A 10,950-nucleotide genomic window follows, 5' to 3' on the forward strand; every position below is an offset into this window, starting at 1 on the left:
AATTATGCAAAAAAACTTAACAAGCTTCATGGAAACGGATATCACAAGTGAGGAGAAATTATTATACTTTCTAAATTTTTCGTGTTTGGCCCGCCATGATTACGTAACTGGCAAGAAAGAGACAACGTATTCCTTCGACAAGTAAAGTGATAGAGCCGCAAAATTAACGTTAATATTTACCTATTAATGAAACTTGAAACGCAATGTCAACCAGTAGTTGTCTTTTTTATTATATTGTTCCAAAAGCCTTGTCCCTTATAAAATATTTTTCTATGTATCTACTAATATATTTTTATTTCATTTCATTTCATTTCATTTCATTTCATTTCATTTCATTTCATTTCATTTCATTTCATTTCATTTCATTTCATTTCATTTCATTTCTTTTCTTTTCTTTTCATCTCACCTCACCTCACCTCACCTCACCTCACCTCACCTCACCTCACCTCACCTCACCTCACCTCACCTCACCTCACCTCACCTCACCTCACCTCACCTCACCTCACCTCACCTCACCTCACCTCATCTCATCTCATTTCATTTCATTTTATTTAACTTACAATATAATTAAACATACTACACCATTTAAAAGTTTTCGCATATTACAATATGTAAGTAAAATGAAAAATTTGCATGTGTGTCAATGCGTCCGCAGTTCGCTCATCTTTTGTGTTGTTTAGTGGGCAGGTAACATATCTACAGTTTTAAATATCATTGGATAATAAGATTATTTGCGTCGAATTATTAGATGGTACCTACTTATTTTGTTATATTTTATTGCGAATGTGACATTTAACCTGACTTATCTTATATTCATATTAATTTATTTGCTTTTAAATGTAGCACAATCTGGTAAGAATATTTATCATATTCCTCCTTCACTTCAGGGAAGCATATCAAATTTTAAAATTACGTTATCATTATATTACTAACCATAGCATATTTTTTTATAATATAGAAGTAGCTGACGAGCATGCAGTCCACCTGATGGTAAGCTACTGCCGCCCATGGACAACTGTAATCAACCCCAGATAGGATTAGATATTCTAACCTAAGGTCGGCCACAGATACGCCACTACCCCTGAAGACTAAGCTGAAACGCCTCGGAAACGTGTGTCTCTTACCACACTTTAAACCATAACACAGCAGCGTTTAACACTGCTGTTATAACAGAAATAGGTTTGACGGTGGTGCCGCCGGAGTCGAACTACAAAGTTCTACCACCTTCCAATTACATTACATTATGTTGTACACATAAATTAAAACATTTACTTCATAATAAAAAAAATATTTAGATTCTTACCATAAATTTAGTACATATTTTATCATAAGCAGGGCCGGATTTAGAGGTCCAGAGGCCTTGGGGCAACAAAGGAGTGCCCCTGGCCCCAAATTATTTTCCGAATAAAATGAACAATTTTTTCAGTTGTGTTTTTCAATAAATATTTTATTGTGAAACGCAGGTAGATTCTTCTAGTATTCATGTTTGTACAAAGTACTGTAGATAAAGGTAAAACAGCTAAAAAGAATATCAAAGGAAAAAATATATATTTTTACTAGTGTTTACTAAGCGGAATTAAAAAAAATCCGACGTCTCTATTGTGAGGGCCCTTCGTGGGTTCTTTCGTGGAGGCCCCGGGACTGCCGCCCCGGTTGCCCTCCCTTAAATCCGGCCCTGATCATAAGTAACTGGATGACCGAGCTTTGCTCGGTGTTGTAATAATAAAACAAAAATACCGATTATTTGAAATAAAAAGCCACGAGTGCAATTATTTTTTTCACATAAATAAGGAACTCAAAAAAAGAGAAAAAATGAAAGAAACAATCAAAAATAAGTCATCGGTAAAAATAAATCTGTTTACTAAATTACGTAGTGAGACCATTATAAATCTGTCTACACGAAACATAAAAAATAAGTCATCGGTAAAATTAAATCTGTTTACTAAATTAAGTAGTGAGACCATTATAAATCTGTCTACACGAAACATAAAAAATAAGTCATCGGTAAAATTAAATCTGTTTACTAAATTACGTAGTGAGACCATTATAAATGTCTACACGAAACGTAAAAAATAAGTCATCGGTAAAATTAGTTAGCGTTTATCTCTGTTTGACACGGAAAATGTTATTATTACCAAAAAAGGCTAATTTGTATTCAGTTGTAAAACTTGATATATATAAACTATTGTGCATAATACCTTGAGATGACTAAGACAAGTTTTAATTTATTAAGTAGATTTAGAAGAGAACACAAGACATCCGTAACCAATCTTTATATAAGATTGGCTTACGTTTATCATTAATAATAAAATAATTGGCCAAGTGCAAGTCGCACACGCACTTTCCTTTTGTTTTTTTTTTTTATAATATGGGAGTAGCAGCAGTGCAGTCCACCTGATGGTAAACGGGGCAGTAGCCGTTAGCCGGTAGCCCATGGACATCTGTGATCAACCCCAGATAGGATTAGATATTCCTATCTGAGGTCGGCCACAGATGCGCCGCTACCCCTGAGGACTAAGCTGGAACGGCTCGAAAAAGTATGTCTCCCTTACCACACCCTTCAAACCGGAACACAGCAGCGCCGTTAGTAGTGTTAACTACTGTTATTAGGCAGAAATATTTGTTATTATAACAGCCATTGAAATAAATACATTGTGAAAATTAGAACTGTCTACATACGGTACAATGGATAAAGCGAAAAACGTCGAAAAATAACAGTTTCTTGTATGGTGGCACCCATTTATTTTAAATTTTTTATATTTATTTCTGGTAAGCGGCCACCCTTATACATACTCTGTAAAAATTCAAATATCTTTCTATTACGATTCAGGAGATAGGGTCCTGTGACAGGTGGACAGTGCGGTTTTAGTATTAGGGTTCGTACCCTAAAAATAAAACAATTAAAAAAAATACTTCATATTTATTGTAGTCAAGGCCATACGATGCTCTCTATCCAGGGCAGGTATTCCGCAACCCGCGTGTAGATCCCCGGCGGCCCGATGGACCCACAGGCACGACCGAATGACGTCACTCCCACGACGACGTGCATACATTTTATACGGTCACTCCTTATATGAAGGGGATTACCACTTTCGCCCTATAAATAAAAAATATAAGAATGAATTATAACAACATCGACACCATAAAGTTGGCTAGTAAATGAAAAGTAAATTTGGATATTTTATTTCTTAGTTATGTCTGTCTTCAACCCATTAAGCCTGCTGGGCACAGTTCTCACAGAATGAGAGGGATTTAGGCCATACTGTACCACGCTGGCGAAGTGCGATTCTAAAAATAATGATACGAGTAATAATAATGTTGATGATGATTATAAAAATATTTCAAAGGTGGTAGAACCCATTGTGGTTCGACTCTGGCACTGCCACCGTCTTCTGCCTCATAACAGCAGTGTTAAGCGCTGCTATCTGGTTTGGGTGTGGTAAGAGGCATACTTTTTGGAGGCGTTCCAGCTTAGTCCTCAGGGGTAGCGGCGCATCTGTGGCCGACTTCAAGTAGGAATCTAAACTATCTATCTACCTGGGATTACGTGCTCGTCTGCTACTCCTATATTATAAAAAAAATCATACCTGACACGTCTTGTTAGACTGAAGTTTGTTCCCGTAGCAGACCTGTGTTTTAGGGTCGACACCTCGCCTCATTAAGCGACGCGAAGGGAAGAACCCAGCGCATTCTTCTTGGGAAAACTTAGATAATTTCAACTGAAATTTATAAATTACTTGTTTAATTTCAAATTTAAAGACCTATTTGTCGTCAATCTATTACAATTTGGGCTCAGGTCTCCTCTTAAAGTGGGGGTTTAGGCTGGACACCACAGTGCAGTGCAAATTGGTGGTCTAACCTTTGAGAATTTTTTTGAAAGGTCTCAGGCGTTTCCTGTCGATGTTTTCCTCGTTTAAGCAAGTGATAATCATTCCTATTTCCAGTTTAGTCTTTAGAGGTAGCGGCGCATCTATGGCGGACCTCAGGTAGGAATATCTAATCCTATCTGGGGTTGATTACAGATGTCCATACGGCAGTGCCCACTTACCATTAGGTGGAATGCTCGTCTGCTACTCCTATACCTATTATAAAATATAAACCTTTTGAAAATCGTCAGCGTTAGCCCTTCCGTTGGCTCCCCAACTTAAGGTCAGGGCCTCCTCCACCTCCTGGTTGCCAGTGTCCAAACACGCTGGGACCACTAATGGGTTCATTTTTATCCTGGAAATAAAAATAGCGTATTACAGCAGTGTGAAGTACTGTGTTCTGGTTTGAAGGATGTTGTCATGAGGGACTCCGGAGACCTCGTCACACCTATTTCTGCCTGATATCTACCAGCTAACAGCGCTGTTGTGTTCCGGTTTGACAGGTGTGGTAGCGCATTGTACTTATCCGAAGCGTTATAACTTTTTTTTTTATAAGATAGGAGTAGCAGACGAGCACGCAGTCCACCTAATGGTAAGTGGCTACTGCCACCCATGGACATGTGTTATTAACCCCAGATAGGATTAGATATTCCCACCTGAGGTCGGCCACAGATGCGCCGCTACCCCTGAGGACTAAGCTGGAACGGCTCGAAAAAGTCTGTCTCCCTTACCCCACCCTTCAAATCGGAACACAGCAGCGCCTAACACTGCTGTTATTAGGTAGAAATAGGTGTGACGGTGGTGCCGCTGGAGTCGAACCACAAAAGGTTCTACCACCTTAGTCCTCACGGGTAGGAATGCATCTTGCGGACCTCACCTAGGACTCTAATCTAAGCTGGGGTTGATTACAGATGTTCATAGGCGGCAGTGCAACTTACAATCAGATGAACTGCGTGCTCATTTGGAGACTTCGTCGAAATTGAAATGGAAAACCTTGGTGGGCCTCAATTGTCCCCGTAGCCCGGGGCTAAAATAGGGGTACGGTATCATCTGCCAGTTGTTAGAGGCGACTAAAAGGAGCATCCAGAGTTGTGGGCGGCAAGAGTGGGAGCACGAACCGTCTAGCCAGCGACCTCGGGAAGGACGGCAGTATGTGCGGTCGCATACCATTTTAAACACCAGATCACAGGACTCAGGACAGAGCCCGATATCGCGTGTGGAGGACTCTGATTGTGTTCCGTTGGATATCCGGCAATTCTCCACTAAGCGCTGAGGACGACCACCGGGTGGGTGGCATCCCTTCAAAGGCGTCAGATGCCTTTTGAAGGTTTCCCCCCTCGAGAACAAAAACAAGGTTGGTCTTTAATGTAACACCTTACCGTTTGTTTGTCTCTAACAAAGCAATATCGTTGTATTTATGCGGCGGTATGTATTCTGGGTGATTTATGATCTTTTTGATTTTATACAATTTTTCCTTGTCATAGTTTTCAGATATCTCTATAATTCCAACCAACGCATAAGCAACGGGGCCTCTGAAAATAATTAATACATTATTATCAATATTTTTATCAACAACATTAAAGGTAACAAAATTAACCACATTGATATTAACGACATCGAATTATATGTATTAGCGTGTCGTTAAAGAAACGCTATGTAAAAAAGCGTACTATAAACTAAGTGATTATTTCACTGATAAAACGGTGAGGTCTGAAGTAGCTCCAGCTCCATATGTACCATTAGGTTAAGTTTATCATTGTAATTTTTTTTAAATGTGTGTTATGGATTTTTTTAGCCGCTTCTTCTTCATAATGAAACACCCTGTGAAGTGGCGGTAGATGTATTTACAAATTTAAAAGTTCTGTAAAGAACCTATGGCTCGACTTGGCGGAGGCATATATGGCAAATAAAGGTTTGTAATAAAAATACTTACAAATCTCTAGAGGAAGTGCAATGTGCAGCTGTTAAAATATAATTCTCGCTCACAATAGAACCACCGCACATGAAAGAGACATGGGATTCGTCGCCAAAACCCAGTAGTGCCTGTAAAACAAATTTCTTATTAGGGAGATACAAAACGTCCCTGTAGTTTCGGGATCAGAATAGGGCTACGGTATCCCTTGCCTGTCGTAAGAGGCGACTAAAATGGGACTTCTGGGGTCGCGGGTAGCAAAAGTGGAAGCTCGAACCGCCCAGCCAGTAGCACCGGGAAGGAAGGACGTATGTATGGTCCCATACCGTCGTACGCACCAGACGGTGTGACGAGTACTACCTTCAAAAGCTATTACTCCACCACCACTTTGCCGAGGTGTTCCAGCTTAGTCCTCAGGGGTAAGGGAGCATCTGTGACCGACTTCAGGTAGGAATCTAAAATGTTATATTTAAAATGAGGTTGATTACACATGTCGAATGGTCAACGGCTGGCAGTAGGCTTTTACCATTAAATGGACTGCATGCTATTACTACTCCTAATAATAAAACGGTTTGTCTCACCATATGTGGAAATTCTCTTTTTCCATCAGCAGCAACGTGGCCAAGGCTGAACACGTTTGTGTTTTGGGTACAGTGGCTATGACGTATGTAGCTACTCGTAAAAGTCAAACCCAAACTCCTCTCACATGGATACACGTATTGCTCTTGGTACTCTATGCATTCTGGAAATTCGTATGGTATTTAATATTTTGGGGAGATCTTCCGCCGGCTAGGTGATCATGCCCGGGGAGCGGCCGTGCTCCGACAGTCTCAGTTCGGAACTTGTATATGTAGAAGATGTTTAGAAAACTTCGATAGCGTGATTCAGAATACTCGTGGCGGCATTTCTTGACGAGTAGCTGGAAGTCGCCACAAATACATGGAGGTGAAGGTGGTAGTACCCCTTGTGGTTCCACTCCGGCGGCACCGCCACATCTGTTTCTGCGTAGTGTAGTGTTAAGCGCTGCTGTGTTCTGGTTTGAAGTGTGGTTAGGGAGACATGCTTTTCCGAGGCGTTCCAACTTAGTCCTCAAGGGTAGCGGTGCTGTGGCCGAGCTCAGATAGGAATATCTAATCCTATCTGGGGTTGATAACAGGTGTCCATGGGCGGCAGTAGCCAATTACAATTCGTCTGCTACTCCTATATTATAAAAAAGTCTATCCCTCCCACTGTTACTCCCACAATAAAATACGTGACATAGAACGAGATATACGCTCGAAAACATTACTCTCCGCAGTCAGGTAAAGTGGTGAAAAAACCTTACCATCTACAATAAATCTATATTATGGTAGTTTTTATGTTTAAATATTTTTGTATTTCTTTTTTGTATTTATGTAAATTTTGTACATAGATTTTTGTTAGTGAATAATTGATTTTTTTTAGTTTAATTAGTATTTAGTTTTATTGTTTCGAATATTGTATTGTATTGTATATAATATTATTATAACCATCTACAATCCTTACTAATATTATAAATCCGAAAGTAACTCTGTCTTTCTGTCTGTCTGTCTGTCTGGTTGTCTCTTATCCACACCTAAACCACTGAACTGATTTTAATGATATTTTGTACAAAGATAGTCTGAGACCCGCGAAAGGACGTAGGATAGTTTTTATCCTGGAAATCCCACGCGAACTAGGGATGGCGATCTAAGATCGATTAATCGGAGAATAGATCTTTTGGACCAAAAAATCGATATTTCGATATTTTAATCGATATCAGTAAGGATTGAATCGTAAACTATACATTTGATCAAGTGATGATCTTTAGCAAAGTTGTTGTCCATGAGCCCACGAAGGTTTCAGAGTTGGTACGACCAATTTTCGCCAGATGGCGCCACTGTCATTCCAATGAAGGTACGAATTTTCAGTTTTATGTATGTTAGTATGTCATATTATTTTCTTTTAAACGCGGTCGAAGCCGCTGGCAAAAACTTGTCTATAATATATTTTAACCATCTACAATCGGGTAAAACATAATATATATACGCACTGTCCCACGCTTTTTGTCCAGTTTTGGATGCGGTCATGTTGGGTGGTAAAGGCTTGCATTTAGACCATTCGATATCTTCACTATAATCATAATACAATACGTCGGTATTTTCTGTGGTGGCGCCCCCTCTGAAATATAAAGAGCATCGTCAACTTACCGTTCTACTTATGGACACAGGGTTTTGACAACTTTAGTGTTATGTCTGAGCAAAAATATGTAAGTAAATGCAACAGTTTAAATATAGGAGTAGGAGACGAGCATGCTCCACCTGATGGTAAGCTACTGCCGGATGGGCAGCTGTTATCAGCCACAAATAGGATTAGATTTTCCTACCTGTGGTCGGCTACAGATGCGCCGCTACACTAAGGACTAAGCTGGAACGCTTCTCAAAAGTATGTCTCCCGTACCACACTTCAAACCAGAACACAGCAGCGCTTATCACTGCTGTTATGAGGCATAAATAAAAAAATGTTTAAGGTAGTAGAACCAAGTAGGTAAGGGAGAGATACTTTTCCGAGGCGTTCCAGCTTAGTCCTCAGGGGTAGCGGCGCATCTGTGGCCGACCTCAGGTAGGAATATCTAATCCTATCTGGGTTGATTATAGATGTCGATCGGCAGCACTTATCATCAGGTGGACTGCATGCTCGTCTGCTACTCCAATATCATAAAAAAGAGACTTACGTCGGTGGTGCCATGGTAGCTACTGGTAGTTGGGTGGCACTGAAAACTGAAAAAAGAAGTTAATTCCATATCTTGCTTGCTAGACCTTCCTTGCAAACCGACTGGTGGACTGCCACGAGACTTTCGTCAGCGAGTCCAGGCCCACTTAATTAATTCTTCAACTCACCTTCCAACTGTCCTTGGCAGCCCAGAGCACAGACTAAAACAATAAAATACAAAGAAAATCGAAACATTTTGAAGTACCTACACTCCAAAAAAACATAAAATCCTTTTAAAATGTCGTAAAAATGTGCAACAAATTGTTTTTAAAAACAAAAACAGTAAAAGTAAATCCAAATGGAATTTAAAATTGTAATTTGTTTTATAATGGTCACATATTGTTTTAAAATATTAATGTTTTTTTTAATTTATTTAAGTAACGATTAAAATTTTTATTTAATTGTGTATACAGCAGAGTAGCTTGTTTCGTCAAGCACTACTGACTACTGAATGAACTAGTGATGTGATGTGAACCGATTTTATTTCTTGATGATTGGATTAGAACAATGTTATCTTTATACAGGTCTATATTTATACAGGTCTGGTGGTTGGTATCGAAGCCCTTTTATGGAAAACACACAGTTTATTGTACAGATAACTCTATTGACAAATTACCGATTATTTTTTATTTGGCTCTGGAGGCTGGACTGCGGTAGATTTCGCATACCTTTGAGGACTTTTTTTCTTTATGAAGATTTCTCAGGTATGCAGGGTTTCTTCATCTTCATTATTAATTTAACCTGCATAGCTGAGAGATTTATAAAAAAAAAGAAATCTCGTAGGTATGTGAAGATTGTGAAGTCTACCAACACGCACTTGTCCAGCGCGGTGGACTATAGCCTAATCCTTCTCATTCTGAGAGGAGACCCGTGCCCAGCAGTGGGACAGTAATGGGTTGATAATGAATGAATGAAATATAACTTTGTAAAATTAGAGGTTTGTGCCTGAGATTCGAACTTTGGACCTCTCGATCAAGTTTCAACCACTAGTCTATCAGGACTAGTTTGCGTGTCAAACCGGTATTATTAATTGCAGGTATTTAAAAATCGATCAGAAACAATGATAATAGTAGGTAAGTACATCACTAATTCATATATAACTCGACTATTTTAAATGAGACTGATGGTTATACAATATGAGTATAATAATCAATGTTTGTGTGAATGTCCTTTATAGAGTCGTGAAATATGCATTTGATCATGTGATGATCTTTAGCAAAATTGTTGTGCATGAGCCCACGAAGGTTTCTGAGTTGGTACGATCAATTTTCGACAGATAGCGCCACTTTCATTCCAATGAAGGTTCAAATTTTCAGTTATGTATGTCATGTTTTTTTTTAAAACGCGGACGAAGCCGTGGACACTACTAGGGAATAATACTAATAACTGTTTGTAACCTCAATATTTAATAGATATAATTATTAAATGATTGCTTCTAATCTAATAATCATCTTGTTTTAAATGTTAAATTAATTGAAATATAATTATTTACTAATTAAAAGGCCTATTTATATCAATAACAGTAAAATACAATTAATTTTAATTAATATCTAATAATTAATCGGAAAATTTACATTACAGTATTTTGATAGAGAACTTTTCAAGGAATAATTGTGCCTATAAATTAAAAGAAAAAGATTTTTTTGTTATTTTCAAGGAATAATTTAAAAAAAGGGTTTTTGAAATTGCTCAAATCTGCAAAAAAAACAAAATATCTTTTTTCTGTAAAATGACTTTGAAAAGATTATAAAAGAAGTTTTATAATTTTTATCTATTATCGGTGTTAACTTTCTTCTTGTTGGTTTTATGACAAAAAGTTACAGAAACAAAGTTGTAGATAATTCAATTTAGGACCATAATTGTTTTAACAAAATTTCTGTGCGATGAATAGTTTTCCTGATAGAGCGTTAAAACGATTTGCGACCCTTTTTCAAAATGGCAGCTGAGGGATGAGGGCTGCGACCCCACTAATTAGGATTTAGCTTTACACTAACCCCCAGTGGCGGACTAAAGTCTTCAGTGGCCCGGGGATGGTATGGAGGGCCCCAGTGTAAAAAGTTGATTTGATCTTACAAAATTACAAATATGCATATATAGACTTATTCGTCGACAAATAAGCATGATTCCGGCGACGTTTTGTTTTCGTTCGATTTATACACATGACACAGATTGTTTGGTTCTGATGACTTTTTAGCTAGTTAGCAACTGTGTTTGGGGGCCCCCCATGACCGGGGGCCCCTGGCGGACCGCCCCTTCCACCCCCCTAGTCCGCTACCGCTAACCCCGCCTTGACATCCAAAAGTCAACAATTAAGCCAAATTTTCAACGGACTATAAGAATGTGACATTTAACCCGACTTATATTTTATAAGCCATTTTTTACATAAAACGTAAAAAAAATAAG

General features: G+C 38.6%; 1 protein-coding gene across 1 annotated transcript; it reads right to left on the bottom strand.

Moving 5' to 3' along the window:
- Positions 1 to 2,900: 2,900 nt before the first annotated feature.
- LOC140752759 (mast cell protease 1A-like) lies at positions 2,901 to 8,834 on the bottom strand. Its single transcript, XM_073087104.1, has 9 exons — positions 8,676 to 8,834; positions 8,510 to 8,555; positions 7,829 to 7,956; positions 6,360 to 6,520; positions 5,800 to 5,909; positions 5,246 to 5,398; positions 4,101 to 4,221; positions 3,588 to 3,719; positions 2,901 to 3,097 (listed from the first exon to the last, which is right to left on the bottom strand). The coding sequence occupies exons 1-9, from the start codon at positions 8,740 to 8,742 to the stop codon at positions 2,930 to 2,932; spliced, it is 1,086 nt and encodes a 361-aa protein (XP_072943205.1). The 5' UTR covers positions 8,743 to 8,834; the 3' UTR covers positions 2,901 to 2,929.
- Between the last annotated feature and the right edge of the window lie 2,116 nt (positions 8,835 to 10,950).

This window comes from Epargyreus clarus, unplaced genomic scaffold (assembly GCF_041222505.1).
Source record: "Epargyreus clarus isolate Ecla_fem2 unplaced genomic scaffold, WU_Ecla_fem_2.2 ptg000025l, whole genome shotgun sequence".
Taxonomy (NCBI): domain Eukaryota; kingdom Metazoa; phylum Arthropoda; class Insecta; order Lepidoptera; family Hesperiidae; genus Epargyreus; species Epargyreus clarus.